The sequence below is a fragment of the Phytophthora sojae genome, assembly GCF_000149755.1.
Source record: "Phytophthora sojae unplaced genomic scaffold PHYSOscaffold_4, whole genome shotgun sequence".
In the NCBI taxonomy this organism is placed as follows: domain Eukaryota; phylum Oomycota; class Peronosporomycetes; order Peronosporales; family Peronosporaceae; genus Phytophthora; species Phytophthora sojae.
The window spans coordinates 999,278-1,018,624 of NW_009258118.1; the positions used below are offsets into that span (position 1 = coordinate 999,278).

At 59.6% G+C, this 19,347-nt stretch overlaps 7 protein-coding genes across 7 annotated transcripts; 4 read left to right on the top strand and 3 right to left on the bottom strand.

Moving 5' to 3' along the window:
- Positions 1 to 1,322: 1,322 nt before the first annotated feature.
- On the bottom strand, positions 1,323 to 1,857 carry PHYSODRAFT_500414 (hypothetical protein; the record flags this gene model as incomplete). The annotated part of the gene is made up of 3 exons (XM_009527526.1): positions 1,323 to 1,344; positions 1,451 to 1,519; positions 1,604 to 1,857. 3 exons carry the CDS (start codon positions 1,855 to 1,857, stop codon positions 1,323 to 1,325), a joined length of 345 nt encoding a protein of 114 aa, XP_009525821.1.
- Positions 1,858 to 3,054: 1,197 nt separating this feature from the next.
- Positions 3,055 to 3,435, bottom strand: PHYSODRAFT_500497 (hypothetical protein; the record flags this gene model as incomplete). Its single annotated transcript, XM_009527527.1, has 2 exons — positions 3,055 to 3,175; positions 3,212 to 3,435. The coding sequence occupies 2 exons, from the start codon at positions 3,433 to 3,435 to the stop codon at positions 3,055 to 3,057; spliced, it is 345 nt and encodes a 114-aa protein (XP_009525822.1).
- Positions 3,436 to 10,147: 6,712 nt separating this feature from the next.
- PHYSODRAFT_503302 (hypothetical protein) lies at positions 10,148 to 10,462 on the top strand (the record flags this gene model as incomplete). The annotated part of the gene is made up of 2 exons (XM_009527528.1): positions 10,148 to 10,305; positions 10,342 to 10,462. Coding segments are annotated over 2 exons (279 nt in total), but the record flags the coding sequence as incomplete, so codon positions are not given.
- Positions 10,463 to 11,659: 1,197 nt separating this feature from the next.
- PHYSODRAFT_502085 (hypothetical protein) lies at positions 11,660 to 12,194 on the top strand (the record flags this gene model as incomplete). Its single annotated transcript, XM_009527529.1, has 3 exons — positions 11,660 to 11,913; positions 11,998 to 12,066; positions 12,173 to 12,194. The coding sequence occupies 3 exons, from the start codon at positions 11,660 to 11,662 to the stop codon at positions 12,192 to 12,194; spliced, it is 345 nt and encodes a 114-aa protein (XP_009525824.1).
- A 3,761-nt stretch (positions 12,195 to 15,955) lies between these two features.
- PHYSODRAFT_499966 (hypothetical protein) lies at positions 15,956 to 16,336 on the top strand (the record flags this gene model as incomplete). Its single annotated transcript, XM_009527530.1, has 2 exons — positions 15,956 to 16,179; positions 16,216 to 16,336. The coding sequence occupies 2 exons, from the start codon at positions 15,956 to 15,958 to the stop codon at positions 16,334 to 16,336; spliced, it is 345 nt and encodes a 114-aa protein (XP_009525825.1).
- A 1,197-nt stretch (positions 16,337 to 17,533) lies between these two features.
- PHYSODRAFT_501102 (hypothetical protein) lies at positions 17,534 to 18,068 on the top strand (the record flags this gene model as incomplete). The annotated part of the gene is made up of 3 exons (XM_009527531.1): positions 17,534 to 17,787; positions 17,872 to 17,940; positions 18,047 to 18,068. The coding sequence occupies 3 exons, from the start codon at positions 17,534 to 17,536 to the stop codon at positions 18,066 to 18,068; spliced, it is 345 nt and encodes a 114-aa protein (XP_009525826.1).
- A 388-nt stretch (positions 18,069 to 18,456) lies between these two features.
- PHYSODRAFT_503476 (hypothetical protein) lies at positions 18,457 to 18,861 on the bottom strand (the record flags this gene model as incomplete). The annotated part of the gene is made up of 2 exons (XM_009527532.1): positions 18,457 to 18,601; positions 18,638 to 18,861. 2 exons carry the CDS (start codon positions 18,859 to 18,861, stop codon positions 18,457 to 18,459), a joined length of 369 nt encoding a protein of 122 aa, XP_009525827.1.
- Between the last annotated feature and the right edge of the window lie 486 nt (positions 18,862 to 19,347).

A 19,347-nucleotide genomic window follows, 5' to 3' on the forward strand; every position in this document is an offset into this window, starting at 1 on the left:
CGCGTTGGCCAAGAACCCGGAGTTCCACAAGCGCACCAAGCACATCGACATTCGCTACCACTTCGTGCGCGAGAAGGTGGAAGACGGTCAAGTGGTGTTGCAGTATGTTTCGACACTCGACATGCTGGCGGACATCATGACGAAGCCGATCGCGGCGCCGCAGTTCGACGCGCTCAGAACGAAGCTGGGCATCGTGGTCGCTGACGAGTCGAGTGGGAGTGTTGTCAAGACTGATGTGACGACGCCTCGCCAAGCGACCGTGTGACGCGAACGCGTCATCAGTGAGGTTGGCGTGACCTTCACTGTGTTGTACCGCAATCATTCAGGTGATTACGGGACGATGATTACGTCACGGTGATTACGCCATGATTGTGGGTACAGGATTGTGGGTACAAGATGGGCATCGACGTGGCGTTCTCTGATTGGATAAGGTAACTGTGTATCCAGTAGAGAATCCAGTAGGGTGTATCCAGTAAGAGGTATCCAGTAGCAGGCTTAGAGGTAGCACGCGGTTGCGAACTAAGGACCTGAATCGAATCACTTTGCATTTTGCCAACTACTGCTCAAGTGCTCTTCCTTTTGGTTGTCCTCGTAGATCTTCACCCCTTCATCGCTCGCCATCTCGCCCAGCTCGCACAGAAACACCTTGAGCCACACCGCCTCCTGCGTGGCCTCCGACAGCGCCATGTACTCGGCTTCCGTCGACGAGAGCGCCACCGTGCGCTGCTTCTTGCTTCGCCAGCTGATGCATCCGCCGTTCATCATGAACGCGTAGCCGCTCGTACTCCGTCGAGACTCGATGTCGCCGGCCCAGTCCGCGTCCGAGTAGCCTTGCAGTCCGTCCTCGCTGCTCGCTTGAAACACGAGGCCGTGCGTCTTCGTGCCTCGTGTTGTCAAGACTGATGTGACGACGCCTCGCCAAGCGACCGTGTGACGCGAACGCGTCATCAGTGAGGTCGGCGTGACCTTCACTGTGTGGTACCGAAATCATTCAGGTGATTACGGGACGATGATTACGTCACGGTGATTACGCCAAGATTGTGGGTACAAGATGGGCATCGACGTGGCGTTCTCTGATTGGATAAGGTAACTGTGTATCCAGTAGAGAATCCAGTAGGGTGTATCCAGTAAGAGGTATCCAGTAGCAGGCTTAGAGGTAGCACGCGGTTGCGAACTAAGGACCTGAATCGAATCACTTTGCATTTTGCCAACTACTGCCCAAGTGCTCTTCCTTTTGGTTATGAGCCCAAGCCCCGTCTTCCCTGACCAAGACCCCGACTACGCCTTCGCCATGGACGCTGCCCCGACCGCGACCGCCCGCATCAACAAGTTCGACGGAACCAACTTCCACACATGGAAGTTCAAGATGCAGATGGTGCTGGAGGAGCGCGAACTGTGGGAAGTGACGAGTGGGGAAGTGAAGCTCGAGCAGTGCACGACCGCGGCGGACCAAGCGACGTTTCGCAAGAAGTCGCGCAAGGCGCTGGCGATCGTCTGTCTCGCGTTGGAGGACTCGCAGCTGCCGCTGGTGCGGTCGGCGAAGGACGCGCATGATGCATGGTCAAGACTCGAGGGACACTTCGAGAAGAAGAGCCTGGCGAACAAGCTCTTTCTTCGTCGACGGTTCTTCACGACAACGATGGACGAAGGTGATGATGTGCTGGAGCACATTAACAAGCTCAAGACGCTGGCGGAACAGCTCGACGCGGTCGGCGCTCCGGTCAGCGAGGACGACTTGGTGATCACGCTTCTTGCCAGTCTGAGCGAGTCGTACCAGTTCCTCATCACGGCGTTGGAATCGCGTTCCGACACGCTGACGTGGGAGCTCGTGACGTCTCGGCTCCTGCACGAGGACATGAAGCGCAAGGAACAAGGTGGCGGTGCTGACGGAACCGCGCACGCTCAAGGTCAAGCGTTCATGACAAGCGACAACGGGAAGCGCAAGGGACGGCAGGCGCAAGCGCAGAGGACGAGCGCCTGTCACTACTGCGGCGAGCACGGACATTGGATCGCCAAGTGTCCGGTGCGGATCCGCGAGAACGGGGAGCGGCAGAGGCCGCAACGAGCGAACGTCGCGCAGGTCGAAGATGACTCTGGCGACTTCCTCTTCTCGGTTGGTGGCGACACGGGTGCCTCCAAGCTGAGCGGCATGTGGCTGGTCGACTCGGGTGCGACGCAGCACATGACGTACTCGAAGGAGTACATGAAGAACTACAAGAAGATCTCTCCGGTGGACGTGCATCTGGCGGACGACGGCGTGGTTCAGGCGGTGGGGAGCGGCGACATCGTGATGTCGATGCAGACACCGCGCGGCATGAAGAAGGGTGTGCTCACGGGTGTGTGGCACATCCCGAAGCTGTCGCGCAACCTGTTCTCCGTCGGCCGCTTCACCAAGGACGTCGGGCCAGTGACCTTCGAGAGCGACGGGTGCTTCGCGGAAACGAAGGGTCTCAAGTGGAAGCTCGGCGCTCGCGAAGGCAAAGGACTGTTCAAGCTCTGCATGACGCCGAGGACGCCTGCTGACGAGGCCAATGCGGCAAGCTCGAAGAATCGCCAAGGGGACACCACGTCGTACCTCTGGCACCTTCGACTTGGTCACATCGGCCATGGTGGTCTCGACGCCATCGTCAAGAAGGGCTACGGCACTGGCATCCCAATGACGTCGGTGAAGCAGTGGGAGGTGTGCGACGGGTGCGCACTCGGCAAGCAAACGCGAGTAAGCTTCATGAAGTCGTCGCCGAACCGTGCGAAGCAAGTGCTGGAAGTGGTCCACAGCGATGTGTGCGGTCCGATGCAGACGGCGACGTTCGGAGGCAAGCGCTACTTCGTCACGTTCATCGACGACAAGTCGCACTTCTGCGTGGTGTACCTGCTACGGAACAAGTCGGAGGTGGCTGCCAAGTTCGCTGCGTTCGTCGCGTTGGCTGAGACGCAGACCGGCAAGCGAGTGAAGGTGCTTCGGAGCGACAACGGCGGCGAGTACACTTCGGGTGCGATGGCCAAGTTGTGTGCGGATCGCGGCATCGAGCAGAAGTTCACGCCACCATACACGCCTCAGCTCAACGGAGTGGCCGAGCGAATGAATCGGACGCTGGTGGAGTGTGCGCGCTGCATGCTGGAGCACGCCGGGTTGTCGAAGGAGTACTGGGGAGAAGCGGTGATGACGGCCACGTTCCTCCGCAACCGGTGTCCGACGCGCGCCATCAGTCACGACAAGTCGCCGCACCACGTTTGGACCGGCAAGAAGCCTTTGCTGGCCAACCTCAAGGTGTTCGGGTGCCACGCGTACGTGCACGTGCCGAAGGAGAAGCGGTCGAAGTTCGACGCTCGGTCGGTGCGCTGTCGTTTCCTCGGGTACTCGGAGCACGAGAAGGCGTATCGGTTCGAGGAGATCGAGAGCGGTCGCGTGTTGGTGAGCCGCGACGCGCAGTTCATGGAGGATGTCTTCGACGGTGGGAGACGCGACTACGCTTCGAAGGAGGTGTTGGTGGGTCTTCCGACAGATGATGATGAAGACACCACGGATGAAGAGACTCAGTCCGGATCAGACGAGAACAGAGAAGAAGCTGCGCGGAATCAAGACTTTGAACCCGGCAGCAAGCGACACCCGCGCACGCAGTCGCTCGAGGAAGCCGTGGAGGTTCCGAGTGCCAAGCGGTATGCGGTGCCAAGACGACAGCAACCGCTGGACGAGATGTCTGCCGCAGCACAAGAGAAGGAAGACTTCGAGGCTGCGTACGTCGTGGATTCAGTGGGAGAGATGCCGACAACGTTCAAGTCGGCGATGGAATCCAGCGACGCAGACAAGTGGAAAGAGGCGTGCGACTCGGAGGTGGAGTCGCTCCGCAAGAACGAGACGTGGACCCTGGTGCCACTGCCGAAGGGACGCAAGGCGATCGGCTGCAGATGGGTGTTCCGCGTGAAGGAGAACCAGTCTGGAGAGATCGAGCGGTTCAAGGCGCGACTGGTGGCGAAGGGGTTCTCGCAGAAGTACGGCATCGACTACGACGAGACGTTCGCGCCGGTGGCCAAGTTCACGTCGATTCGGGTGTTGCTGAGTCTGGCGGCCAAGTACAAGCTCACAGTGCACCAGATGGATGTGAAGACCGCGTTCCTCAACGGCTTGTTGGACGAGGACATCTACATGGCGCAGCCGGACGGATATGTGGACGGAGATCGACCCGACTACGTGTGCCGGCTCAAGCGTTCGCTGTACGGCCTGAAGCAGTCGCCGCGGATGTGGAACAAGACGATCGACGAGTTCATGTTGAAGCTGGGGTTCAAGAAGTGCGAGTCCGACCACTGCATCTACTTGAAGCGGGACAATCACGACATGATGTTCGTGGCACTGTACGTGGACGATCTGGTCCTCGCCAGCAGCAGCGACAGGATGCTGAAGGACACGAAGCAGGCGCTGAGTGACCGGTTCGAGATGACTGACATGGGCCAGCTCAAGTACTTTCTCGGTATGGAGATCGAGCAAGATGTGGCGACTGGGAAGGTGTCGGTGCGGCAGACCAAGTTCGCGAAGGACATTCTCGAGAAGTTCAAGATGGATGAGAGCAACCCTGTGAAGACACCGCAGGATCCGGGTCTGAAGCTGACCAAGGCCATGTGCGAGGGAGGCTGCAAGCACGACGAGACCATGGCGAATGTTCCGTACCGGAACGCCGTGGGCTGCCTCATGTATCTCATGGTGGGGACTCGTCCGGACCTCGCAGCGGCAGTGGGAGTGCTGAGCCAGTTCGCAGCGGACCCATGTCCGACACACTGGCAGGCGCTCAAGAGGGTCTTCCGCTACATCCGAGGCACGAAGACGCACGGCCTCGTGTTTCAAGCGAGCAGCGAGGACGGACTGCAAGGCTACTCGGACGCGGACTGGGCCGGCGACATCGAGTCTCGACGGAGTACGAGCGGCTACGCGTTCATGATGAACGGCGGATGCATCAGCTGGCGAAGCAAGAAGCAGCGCACGGTGGCGCTCTCGTCGACGGAAGCCGAGTACATGGCGCTGTCGGAGGCCACGCAGGAGGCGGTGTGGCTCAAGGTGTTTCTGTGCGAGCTGGGCGAGATGGCGAGCGATGAAGCGGTGAAGATCTACGAGGACAACCAAGGCTCCATCGCGTTGGCCAAGAACCCAGAGTTCCACAAGCGCACCAAGCACATCGACATTCGCTACCACTTCGTGCGCGAGAAGGTGGAAGACGGTCAAGTGGTGTTGCAGTATGTTTCGACACTCGACATGCTGGCGGACATCATGACGAAGCCGATCGCGGCGCCGCAGTTCGACGCGCTCAGGACGAAGCTGGGCATCGTGGTCGCTGACGAGTCGAGTGGGAGTGTTGTCAAGACTGATGTGACGACGCCCCGCCAAGCGACCGTGTGACGCGAACGCGTCATCAGTGAGGTCGGCGTGACCTTCACTGTGTGGTACCGAAATCATTCAGGTGATTACGGGACGATGATTACGTCACGGTGATTACGCCAAGATTGTGGGTACAAGATGGGCATCGACGTGGCGTTCTCTGATTGGATAAGGTAACTGTGTATCCAGTAGAGAATCCAGTAGGGTGTATCCAGTAAGAGGTACCCAGTAGCAGGCTTAGAGGTAGCACGCGGTTGCGAACTAAGGACCTGAATCGAATCACTTTGCATTTTGCCAACTACTGCTCAAGTGTTCTTCCTTTTGGTTATGAGCCCAAGCCCCGTCTTCCCTGACCAAGACCCCGACTACGCCTTCGCCATGGACGCCGCCCCGACCGCGACCGCCCGCATCAACAAGTTCGACGGAACCAACTTCCACACATGGAAGTTCAAGATGCAGATGGTGCTGGAGGAGCGCGAACTGTGGGAAGTGACGAGTGGGGAAGTGAAGCTCGAGCAGTGCACGACCGCGGCGGACCAAGCGACGTTTCGCAAGAAGTCGCGCAAGGCGCTGGCGATCGTCTGTCTCGCGTTGGAGGACTCGCAGCTGCCGCTGGTGCGGTCGGCGAAGGACGCGCATGATGCATGGTCAAGACTCGAGGGACACTTCGAGAAGAAGAGCCTGGCGAACAAGCTCTTTCTTCGTCGACGGTTCTTCACGACAACGATGGACGAAGGTGATGATGTGCTGGAGCACATTAACAAGCTCAAGACGCTGGCGGAACAGCTCGACGCGGTCGGCGCTCCGATCAGCGAGGACGACTTGGTGATCACGCTTCTTGCCAGTCTGAGCGAGTCGTACCAGTTCCTCATCACGGCGTTGGAATCGCGTTCCGACACGCTGACGTGGGAGCTCGTGACGTCTCGGCTCCTGCACGAGGACATGAAGCGCAAGGAACAAGGTGGCGGTGCTGACGGAACCGCGCACGCTCAAGGTCAAGCGTTCATGACAAGCGACAACGGGAAGCGCAAGGGACGGCAGGCGCAAGCGCAGAGGACGAGCGCCTGTCACTACTGCGGCGAGCACGGACATTGGATCGCCAAGTGTCCGGTGCGGATCCGCGAGAACGGGGAGCGGCAGAGGCCGCAACGAGCGAACGTCGCGCAGGTCGAAGATGACTCTGGCGACTTCCTCTTCTCGGTTGGTGGCGACACGGGTGCCTCCAAGCTGAGCGGCATGTGGCTGGTCGACTCGGGTGCGACGCAGCACATGACGTACTCGAAGGAGTACATGAAGAACTACAAGAAGATCTCTCCGGTGGACGTGCATCTGGCGGACGACGGCGTGGTTCAGGCGGTGGGGAGCGGCGACATCGTGATGTCGATGCAGACACCGCGCGGCATGAAGAAGGGTGTGCTCACGGGTGTGTGGCACATCCCGAAGCTGTCGCGCAACCTGTTCTCCGTCGGCCGCTTCACCAAGGACGTCGGGCCAGTGACCTTCGAGAGCGACGGGTGCTTCGCGGAAACGAAGGGTCTCAAGTGGAAGCTCGGCGCTCGCGAAGGCAAAGGACTGTTCAAGCTCTGCATGACGCCGAGGACGCCTGCTGACGAGGCCAATGCGGCAAGCTCGAAGAATCGCCAAGGGGACACCACGTCGTACCTCTGGCACCTTCGACTTGGTCACATCGGCCATGGTGGTCTCGACGCCATCGTCAAGAAGGGCTACGGCACTGGCATCCCAATGATGTCGGTGAAGCAGTGGGAGGTGTGCGACGGGTGCGCACTCGGCAAGCAAACGCGAGTAAGCTTCATGAAGTCGTCGCCGAACCGTGCGAAGCAAGTGCTGGAGGTGGTCCACAGCGATGTGTGCGGTCCGATGCAGACGGCGACGTTCGGAGGCAAGCGCTACTTCGTCACGTTCATCGACGACAAGTCGCACTTCTGCGTGGTGTACCTGCTACGGAACAAGTCGGAGGTGGCTGCCAAGTTCGCTGCGTTCGTCGCGTTGGCTGAGACGCAGACCGGCAAGCGAGTGAAGGTGCTTCGGAGCGACAACGGCGGCGAGTACACTTCGGGTGCGATGGCCAAGTTGTGTGCGGATCGCGGCATCGAGCAGAAGTTCACGCCACCATACACGCCTCAGCTCAACGGAGTGGCCGAGCGAATGAATCGGACGCTGGTGGAGTGTGCGCGCTGCATGCTGGAGCACGCCGGGTTGTCGAAGGAGTACTGGGGAGAAGCGGTGATGACGGCCACGTTCCTCCGCAACCGGTGTCCGACGCGCGCCATCAGTCACGACAAGTCGCCGCACCACGTTTGGACCGGCAAGAAGCCTTTGCTGGCCAACCTCAAGGTGTTCGGGTGCCACGCGTACGTGCACGTGCCGAAGGAGAAGCGGTCGAAGTTCGACGCTCGGTCGGTGCGCTGTCGTTTCCTCGGGTACTCGGAGCACGAGAAGGCGTATCGGTTTGAGGAGATCGAGAGCGGTCGCGTGTTGGTGAGCCGCGACGCGCAGTTCATGGAGGATGTCTTCGACGGTGGGAGACGCGACTACGCTTCGAAGGAGGTGTTGGTGGGTCTTCCGACAGATGATGATGAAGACACCACGGATGAAGAGACTCAGTCCGGATCAGACGAGAACAGAGAAGAAGCTGCGCGGAATCAAGACTTTGTACCCGGCAGCAAGCGACACCCGCGCACGCAGTCGCTCGAGGAAGCCGTGGAGGTTCCGAGTGCCAAGCGGTATGCGGTGCCGAGACGACAGCAGCCGCTGGACGAGATGTCTGCCGCAGCACAAGAGAAGGAAGACTTCGAGGCTGCGTACGTCGTGGATTCAGTGGGAGAGATGCCGACAACGTTCAAGTCGGCGATGGAATCCAGCGACGCAGACAAGTGGAAAGAGGCGTGCGACTCGGAGGTGGAGTCGCTCCGCAAGAACGAGACGTGGACCCTGGTGCCACTGCCGAAGGGACGCAAGGCGATCGGCTGCAGATGGGTGTTCCGCGTGAAGGAGAACCAGTCTGGAGAGATCGAGCGGTTCAAGGCGCGACTGGTGGCGAAGGGGTTCTCGCAGAAGTACGGCATCGACTACGACGAGACGTTCGCGCCGGTGGCCAAGTTCACGTCGATTCGGGTGTTGCTGAGTCTGGCGGCCAAGTACAAGCTCACAGTGCACCAGATGGATGTGAAGACCGCGTTCCTCAACGGCTTGTTGGACGAGGACATCTACATGGCGCAGCCGGACGGATATGTGGACGGAGATCGACCCGACTACGTGTGCCGGCTCAAGCGTTCGCTGTACGGTCTGAAGCAGTCGCCGCGGATGTGGAACAAGACGATCGACGAGTTCATGTTGAAGCTGGGGTTCAAGAAGTGCGAGTCCGACCACTGCATCTACTTGAAGCGGGACAATCACGACATGATATTCGTGGCACTGTACGTGGACGATCTGGTCCTCGCCAGCAGCAGCGACGGGATGCTGAAGGACACGAAGCAGGCGCTGAGTGACCGGTTCGAGATGACCGACATGGGCCAGCTCAAGTACTTTCTCGGTATGGAGATCGAGCAAGATGTGGCGACTGGGAAGGTGTCGGTGCGGCAGACCAAGTTCGCGAAGGACATTCTCGAGAAGTTCAAGATGGATGAGAGCAACCCTGTGAAGACACCGCAGGATCCGGGTCTGAAGCTGACCAAGGCCATGTGCGAGGGAGGCTGCAAGCACGACGAGACCATGGCGAATGTTCCGTACCGGAACGCCGTGGGCTGCCTCATGTATCTCATGGTGGGGACTCGTCCGGACCTCGCAGCGGCAGTGGGAGTGCTGAGCCAGTTCGCAGCGGATCCATGTCCGACACACTGGCAGGCGCTCAAGAGGGTCTTCCGCTACATCCGAGGCACGAAGACGCACGGCCTCGTGTTTCAAGCGAGCAGCGAGGACGGACTGCAAGGCTACTCGGACGCGGACTGGGCCGGCGACATCGAGTCTCGACGGAGTACGAGCGGCTACGCGTTCATGATGAACGGCGGATGCATCAGCTGGCGAAGCAAGAAGCAGCGCACGGTGGCGCTCTCGTCGACGGAAGCCGAGTACATGGCGCTGTCGGAGGCCACGCAGGAGGCGGTGTGGCTCAAGGTGTTTCTGTGCGAGCTGGGCGAGATGGCGAGCGATGAAGCGGTGAAGATCTACGAGGACAACCAAGGCTCCATCGCGTTGGCCAAGAACCCGGAGTTCCACAAGCGCACCAAGCACATCGACATTCGCTACCACTTCGTGCGCGAGAAGGTGGAAGACGGTCAAGTGGTGTTGCAGTATGTTTCGACACTCGACATGCTGGCGGACATCATGACGAAGCCGATCGCGGCGCCGCAGTTCGACGCGCTCAGGACGAAGCTGGGCATCGTGGTCGCTGACGAGTCGAGTGGGAGTGTTGTCAAGACTGATGTGACGACGCCTCGCCAAGCGACCGTGTGACGCGAACGCGTCATCAGTGAGGTCGGCGTGACCTTCACTGTGTTGTACCGCAATCATTCAGGTGATTACGGGACGATGATTACGTCACGGTGATTACGCCATGATTGTGGGTACAGGATTGTGGGTACAAGATGGGCATCGACGTGGCGTTCTCTGATTGGATAAGGTAACTGTGTATCCAGTAGAGAATCCAGTAGGGTGTATCCAGTAAGAGGTATCCAGTAGCAGGCTTAGAGGTAGCACGCGGTTGCGAACTAAGGACCTGAATCGAATCACTTTGCATTTTGCCAACTACTGCTCAAGTGTTCTTCCTTTTCCGAGTACCCGAGGAAACGACAGCGCACCGACCGAGCGTCGAACTTCGACCGCTTCTCCTTCGGCACGTGCACGTACGCGTGGCACCCGAACACCTTGAGGTTGGCCAGCAAAGGCTTCTTGCCGGTCCAAACGTGGTGCGGCGACTTGTCGTGACTGATGGCGCGCGTCGGACACCGGTTGCGGAGGAACGTGGCCGTCATCACCGCTTCTCCCCAGTACTCCTTCGACAACCCGGCGTGCTCCAGCATGCAGCGCGCACACTCCACCAGCGTCCGATTCATTCGCTCGGCCACTCCGTTGAGCTGAGGCGTGTATGGTGGCGTGAACTTCTGCTCGATGCCGCGATCCGCACACAACTTGGCCATCGCACCCGAAGTGTACTCGCCGCCGTTGTCGCTCCGAAGCACCTTCACTCGCTTGCCGGTCTGCGTCTCAGCCAACGCGACGAACGCAGCGAACTTGGCAGCCACCTCCGACTTGGTCCGTAGCAGGTACACCACGCAGAAGTGCGACTTGTCGTCGATGAACGTGACGAAGTAGCGCTTGCCTCCGAACGTCGCCGTCTGCATCGGACCGCACACATCGCTGTGGACCACCTCCAGCACTTGCTTCGCACGGTTCGGCGACGACTTCATGAAGCTTACTCGCGTTTGCTTGCCGAGTGCGCACCCGTCGCACACCTCCCACTGCTTCACCGACGTCATTGGGATGCCAGTGCCGTAGCCCTTCTTGACGATGGCGTCGAGACCACCATGGCCGATGTGACCAAGTCGAAGGTGCCAGAGGTACGACGTGGTGTCCCCTTGGCGATTCTTCGAGCTTGCCGCATTGGCCTCGTCAGCAGGCGTCCTCGGCGTCATGCAGAGCTTGAACAGTCCTTTGCCTTCGCGAGCGCCGAGCTTCCACTTGAGACCCTTCGTTTCCGCGAAGCACCCGTCGCTCTCGAAGGTCACTGGCCCGACGTCCTTGGTGAAGCGGCCGACGGAGAACAGGTTGCGCGACAGCTTCGGGATGTGCCACACACCCGTGAGCACACCCTTCTTCATGCCGCGCGGTGTCTGCATCGACATCACGATGTCGCCGCTCCCCACCGCCTGAACCACGCCGTCGTCCGCCAGATGCACGTCCACCGGAGAGATCTTCTTGTAGTTCTTCATGTACTCCATCGAGTACGTCATGTGCTGCGTCGCACCCGAGTCGACCAGCCACATGCCGCTCAGCTTGGAGGCACCCGTGTCGCCACCAACCGAGAAGAGGAAGTCGCCAGAGTCATCTTCGACCTGCGCGACGTTCGCTCGTTGCGGCCTCTGCCGCTCCCCGTTCTCGCGGATCCGCACCGGACCCTTGGCGATCCAATGTCCGTGCTCGCCGCAGTAGTGACAGGCGCTCGTCCTCTGCGCTTGCGCCTGCCGTCCCTTGCGCTTCCCGTTGTCGCTTGTCATGAACGCTTGACCTTGAGCGTGCGCGGTTCCGTCAGCACCGCCACCTTGTTCCTTGCGCTTCATGTCCTCGTGCAGGAGCCGAGACGTCACGAGCTCCCACGTCAGCGTGTCGGAACGCGATTCCAACGCCGTGATGAGGAACTGGTACGACTCGCTCAGACTGGCAAGAAGCGTGATCACCAAGTCGTCCTCGCTGACCGGAGCGCCGACCGCGTCGAGCTGTTCCGCCAGCGTCTTGAGCTTGTTAATGTGCTCCAGCACATCATCACCTTCGTCCATCGTTGTCGTGAAGAACCGTCGACGAAGAAAGAGCTTGTTCGCCAGGCTCTTCTTCTCGAAGTGTCCCTCGAGTCTTGACCATGCATCATGCGCGTCCTTCGCCGACCGCACCAGCGGCAGCTGCGAGTCCTCCATCGCGAGGCAGACGATCGCCAGCGCCTTGCGCGACTTCTTGCGAAACGTCGCTTGGTCCGCCGCGGTCGTGCACTGCTCGAGCTTCACTTCCCCACTCGTCACTTCCCACAGTTCGCGCTCCTCCAGCACCATCTGCATCTTGAACTTCCATGTGTGGAAGTTGGTTCCGTCGAACTTGTTGATGCGGGCGGTCGCGGTTGGGGCGGCGTCCATGGCGAAGGCGTAGTCGGGGTCTTGGTCAGGGAAGACGGGGCTTGGGCTCATAACCAAAAAGGAAGAGCACTTGAGCAGTAGTTGGCAAAATGCAAAGTGATTCGATTCAGGTCCTTAGTTCGCAACCGCGTGCTACCTCTAAGCCTGCTACTGGATACCTCTTACTGGATACACCCTACTGGATTCTCTACTGGATACACAGTTACCTTATCCAATCAGAGAACGCCACGTCGATGCCCATCTTGTACCCACAATCTTGGCGTAATCACCGTGACGTAATCATCGTCCCGTAATCACCTGAATGATTTCGGTACCACACAGTGAAGGTCACGCCGACCTCACTGATGACGCGTTCGCGTCACACGGTCGCTTGGCGGGGCGTCGTCACATCAGTCTTGACAACACTCCCACTCGACTCGTCAGCGACCACGATGCCCAGCTTCGTCCTGAGCGCGTCGAACTGCGGCGCCGCGATCGGCTTCGTCATGATGTCCGCCAGCATGTCGAGTGTCGAAACATACTGCAACACCACTTGACCGTCTTCCACCTTCTCGCGCACGAAGTGGTAGCGAATGTCGATGTGCTTGGTGCGCTTGTGGAACTCCGGGTTCTTGGCCAACGCGATGGAGCCTTGGTTGTCCTCGTAGATCTTCACCCCTTCATCGCTCGCCATCTCGCCCAGCTCGCACAGAAACACCTTGAGCCACACCGCCTCCTGCGTGGCCTCCGACAGCGCCATGTACTCGGCTTCCGTCGACGAGAGCGCCACCGTGCGCTGCTTCTTGCTTCGCCAGCTGATGCATCCGCCGTTCATCATGAACGCGTAGCCGCTCGTACTCCGTCGAGACTCGATGTCGCCGGCCCAGTCCGCGTCCGAGTAGCCTTGCAGTCCGTCCTCGCTGCTCGCTTGAAACACGAGGCCGTGCGTCTTCGTGCCTCGGATGTAGCGGAAGACCCTCTTGAGCGCCTGCCAGTGTGTCGGACATGGGTCCGCTGCGAACTGGCTCAGCACTCCCACTGCCGCTGCGAGGTCCGGACGAGTCCCCACCATGAGATACATGAGGCAGCCCACGGCGTTCCGGTACGGAACATTCGCCATGGTCTCGTCGTGCTTGCAGCCTCCCTCGCACATGGCCTTGGTCAGCTTCAGACCCGGATCCTGCGGTGTCTTCACAGGGTTGCTCTCATCCATCTTGAACTTCTCGAGAATGTCCTTCGCGAACTTGGTCTGCCGCACCGACACCTTCCCAGTCGCCACATCTTGCTCGATACCGAGGAAGTACTTGAGCTGGCCCATGTCAGTCATCTCGAACCGGTCACTCAGCGCCTGCTTCGTGTCCTTCAGCATCCCGTCGCTGCTGCTGGCGAGGACCAGATCGTCCACGTACAGTGCCACGAACATCATGTCGTGATTGTCCCGCTTCAAGTAGATGCAGTGGTCGGACTCGCACTTCTTGAACCCCAAAAGGAAGAGCACTTGAGCAGTAGTTGGCAAAATGCAAAGTGATTCGATTCAGGTCCTTAGTTCGCAACCGCGTGCTACCTCTAAGCCTGCTACTGGATACCTCTTACTGGATACACCCTACTGGATTCTCTACTGGATACACAGTTACCTTATCCAATCAGAGAACGCCACGTCGATGCCCATCTTGTACCCACAATCCTGTACCCACAATCATGGCGTAATCACCGTGACGTAATCATCGTCCCGTAATCACCTGAATGATTGCGGTACAACACAGTGAAGGTCACGCCGACCTCACTGATGACGCGTTCGCGTCACACGGTCGCTTGGCGAGGCGTCGTCACATCAGTCTTGACAACACTCCCACTCGACTCGTCAGCGACCACGATGCCCAGCTTCGTCCTGAGCGCGTCGAACTGCGGCGCCGCGATCGGCTTCGTCATGATGTCCGCCAGCATGTCGAGTGTCGAAACATACTGCAACACCACTTGACCGTCTTCCACCTTCTCGCGCACGAAGTGGTAGCGAATGTCGATGTGCTTGGTGCGCTTGTGGAACTCCGGGTTCTTGGCCAACGCGATGGAGCCTTGGTTGTCCTCGTAGATCTTCACCGCTTCATCGCTCGCCATCTCGCCCAGCTCGCACAGAAACACCTTGAGCCACACCGCCTCCTGCGTGGCCTCCGACAGCGCCATGTACTCGGCTTCCGTCGACGAGAGCGCCACCGTGCGCTGCTTCTTGCTTCGCCAGCTGATGCATCCGCCGTTCATCATGAACGCGTAGCCGCTCGTACTCCGTCGAGACTCGATGTCGCCGGCCCAGTCCGCGTCCGAGTAGCCTTGCAGTCCGTCCTCGCTGCTCGCTTGAAACACGAGGCCGTGCGTCTTCGTGCCTCGGATGTAGCGGAAGACCCTCTTGAGCGCCTGCCAGTGTGTCGGACATGGATCCGCTGCGAACTGGCTCAGCACTCCCACTGCCGCTGCGAGGTCCGGACGAGTCCCCACCATGAGATACATGAGGCAGCCCACGGCGTTCCGGTACGGAACATTCGCCATGGTCTCGTCGTGCTTGCAGCCTCCCTCGCACATGGCCTTGGTCAGCTTCAGACCCGGATCCTGCGGTGTCTTCACAGGGTTGCTCTCATCCATCTTGAACTTCTCGAGAATGTCCTTCGCGAACTTGGTCTGCCGCACCGACACCTTCCCAGTCGCCACATCTTGCTCGATCTCCATACCGAGAAAGTACTTGAGCTGGCCCATGTCGGTCATCTCGAACCGGTCACTCAGCGCCTGCTTCGTGTCCTTCAGCATCCCGTCGCTGCTGCTGGCGAGGACCAGATCGTCCACGTACAGTGCCACGAACATCATGTCGTGATTGTCCCGCTTCAAGTAAATGCAGTGGTCGGACTCGCACTTCTTGAACCCCAGCTTCAACATGAACTCGTCGATCGTCTTGTTCCACATCCGCGGCGACTGCTTCAGGCCGTACAGCGAACGCTTGAGCCGGCACACGTAGTCGGGTCGATCTCCGTCCACATATCCGTCCGGCTGCGCCATGTAGATGTCCTCGTCCAACAAGCCGTTGAGGAACGCGGTCTTCACATCCATCTGGTGCACTGTGAGCTTGTACTTGGCCGCCAGACTCAGCAACACCCGAATCGACGTGAACTTGGCCACCGGCGCGAACGTCTCGTCGTAGTCGATGCCGTACTTCTGCGAGAACCCCTTCGCCGCCAGTCGCGCCTTGAACCGCTCGATCTCTCCAGACTGGTTCTCCTTCACGCGGAACACCCATCTGCAGCCGATCGCCTTGCGTCCCTTCGGCAGTGGCACCAGGGTCCACGTCTCGTTCTTGCGGAGCGACTCCACCTTCGAGTCGCACGCCTCTTTCCACTTGTCTGCGTCGCTGGATTCCATCGCCGACTTGAACGTTGTCGGCATCTCTCCCACTGAATCCACGACGTACGCAGCCTCGAAGTCTTCCTTCTCTTGTGCTGCGGCAGACATCTCGTCCAGCGGCTGCTGTCGTCTCGGCACCGCATACCGCTTGGCACTCGGAACCTCCACGGCTTCCTCGAGCGACTGCGTGCGCGGGTGTCGCTTGCTGCCGGGTTCAAAGTCTTGATTCCGCGCAGCTTCTTCGCTGTTCTCGTCTGATCCGGACTGAGTCTCTTCATCCGTGGTGTCTTCATCATCATCTGTCGGAAGACCCACCAACACCTCCTTCGAAGCGTAGTCGCGTCTCCCACCGTCGAAGACATCCTCCATGAACTGCGCGTCGCGGCTCACCAACACGCGACCGCTCTCGATCTCCTCGAACCGATACGCCTTCTCGTGCTCCGAGTACCCGAGGAAACGACAGCGCACCGACCGAGCGTCGAACTTCGACCGCTTCTCCTTCGGCACGTGCACGTACGCGTGGCACCCGAACACCTTGAGGTTGGCCAGCAAAGGCTTCTTGTCGGTCCAAACGTGGTGCGGCGACTTGTCGTGACTGATGGCGCGCGTCGGACACCGGTTGCGGAGGAACGTGGCCGTCATCACTGCTTCTCCCCAGTACTCCTTCGACAACCCGGCGTGCTCCAGCATGCAGCGCGCACACTCCACCAGCGTCCGATTCATTCGCTCGGCCACTCCGTTGAGCTGAGGCGTGTATGGTGGCGTGAACTTCTGCTCGATGCCGCGATCCGCACACAACTTGGCCATCGCACCCGAAGTGTACTCGCCGCCGTTGTCGCTCCGAAGCACCTTCACTCGCTTGCCGGTCTGCGTTTCAGCCAACGCGACGAACGCAGCGAACTTGGCAGCCACCTCCGACTTGTTCCGTAGCAGGTACACCACGCAGAAGTGCGACTTGTCGTCGATGAACGTGACGAAGTAGCGCTTGCCTCCGAACGTCGCCGTCTGCATCGGACCGCACACATCGCTGTGGACCACCTCCAGCACTTGCTTCGCACGGTTCGGCGACGACTTCATGAAGCTTACTCGCGTTTGCTTGCCGAGTGCGCACCCGTCGCACACCTCCCACTGCTTCACCGACGTCATTGGGATGCCAGTGCCGTAGCCCTTCTTGACGATGGCGTCGAGACCACCATGGCCGATGTGACCAAGTCGAAGGTGCCAGAGGTACGACGTGGTGTCCCCTTGGCGATTCTTCGAGCTTGCCGCATTGGCCTCGTCAGCAGGCGTCCTCGGCGTCATGCAGAGCTTGAACAGTCCTTTGCCTTCGCGAGCGCCGAGCTTCCACTTGAGACCCTTCGTTTCCGCGAAGCACCCGTCGCTCTCGAAGGTCACTGGCCCGACGTCCTTGGTGAAGCGGCCGACGGAGAACAGGTTGCGCGACAGCTTCGGGATGTGCCACACACCCGTGAGCACACCCTTCTTCATGCCGCGCGGTGTCTGCATCGACATCACGATGTCGCCGCTCCCCACCACCTGATCCACGCCGTCGTCCGCCAGATGCACGTCCACCGGAGAGATCTTCTTGTAGTTCTTCATGTACTCCTTCGAGTACGTCATGTGCTGCGTCGCACCCGAGTCGACCAGCCACATGCCGCTCAGCTTGGAGGCACCCGTGTCGCCACCAACCGAGAAGAGGAAGTCGCCAGAGTCATCTTCGACCTGCGCGACGTTCGCTCGTTGCGGCCTCTGCCGCTCCCCGTTCTCGCGGATCCGCACCGGACACTTGGCGATCCAATGTCCGTGCTCGCCGCAGTAGTGACAGGCGCTCGTCCTCTGCGCTTGCGCCTGCCGTCCCTTGCGCTTCCCGTTGTCGCTTGTCATGAACGCTTGACCTTGAGCGTGCGCGGTTCCGTCAGCACCGCCACCTTGTTCCTTGCGCTTCATGTCCTCGTGCAGGAGCCGAGACGTCACGAGCTCCCACGTCAGCGTGTCGGAGCGCGATTCCAACGCCGTGATGAGGAACTGGTACGACTCGCTCAGACTGGCAAGAAGCGTGATCACCAAGTCGTCCTCGCTGACCGGAGCGCCGACCGCGTCGAGCTGTTCCGCCAGCGTCTTGAGCTTGTTAATGTGCTCCAGCACATCATCACCTTCGTCCATCGTTGTCGTGAAGAACCGTCGACGAAGAAAGAGCTTGTTCGCCAGGCTCTTCTTCTCGAAGTGTCCCTCGAGTCTTGACCATGCATCATGCGCGTCCTTCGCCGACCGCACCAGCGGCAGCTGCGAGTCCTCCAACGCGAGACAGACGATCGCCAGCGCCTTGCGCGACTTCTTGCGAAACGTCGCTTGGTCCGCCGCGGTCGTGCACTGCTCGAGCTTCACTTCCCCACTCGTCACTTCCCACAGTTCGCGCTCCTCCAGCACCATCTGCATCTTGAACTTCCATGTGTGGAAGTTGGTTCCGTCGAACTTGTTGATGCGGGCGGTCGCGGTCGGGGCGGCGTCCATGGCGAAGGCGTAGTCGGGGTCTTGGTCAGGGAAGACGGGGCTTGGGCTCATAACCAAAAGGAAGAACACTTGAGCAGTAGTTGACAAAATGCAAAGTGATTCGATTCAGGTCCTTAGTTCGCAACCGCGTGCTACCTCTAAGCCTGCTACTGGATACCTCTTACTGGATACACCCTACTGGATTCTCTACTGGATACACAGTTACCTTATCCAATCAGAGAACGCCACGTCGATGCCCATCTTGTACCCACAATCTTGGCGTAATCACCGTGACGTAATCATCGTCCCGTAATCACCTGAATGATTTCGGTACCACACAGTGAAGGTCACGCCGACCTCACTGATGACGCGTTCGCGTCACACGGTCGCTTGGCGGGGCGTCGTCACATCAGTCTTGACAACACGAATGAATCGGACGCTGGTGGAGTGTGCGCGCTGCATGCTGGAGCACGCCGGGTTGTCGAAGGAGTACTGGGGAGAAGCGGTGATGACGGCCACGTTCCTCCGCAACCGGTGTCCGACGCGCGCCATCAGTCACGACAAGTCGCCGCACCACGTTTGGACCGGCAAGAAGCCTTTGCTGGCCAACCTCAAGGTGTTCGGGTGCCACGCGTACGTGCACGTGCCGAAGGAGAAGCGGTCGAAGTTCGACGCTCGGTCGGTGCGCTGTCGTTTCCTCGGGTACTCGGAGCACGAGAAGGCGTATCGGTTCGAGGAGATCGAGAGCGGTCGCGTGTTGGTGAGCCGCGACGCGCAGTTCATGGAGGATGTCTTCGACGGTGGGAGACGCGACTACGCTTCGAAGGAGGTGTTGGTGGGTCTTCCGACAGATGATGATGAAGACACCACGGATGAAGAGACTCAGTCCGGATCAGACGAGAACAGAGAAGAAGCTGCGCGGAATCAAGACTTTGAACCCGGCAGCAAGCGACACCCGCGCACGCAGTCGCTCGAGGAAGCCGTGGAGGTTCCGAGTGCCAAGCGGTATGCGGTGCCAAGACGACAGCAACCGCTGGACGAGATGTCTGCCGCAGCACAAGAGAAGGAAGACTTCGAGGCTGCGTACGTCGTGGATTCAGTGGGAGAGATGCCGACAACGTTCAAGTCGGCGATGGAATCCAGCGACGCAGACAAGTGGAAAGAGGCGTGCGACTCGGAGGTGGAGTCGCTCCGCAAGAACGAGACGTGGACCCTGGTGCCACTGCCGAAGGGACGCAAGGCGATCGGCTGCAGATGGGTGGGGATCCT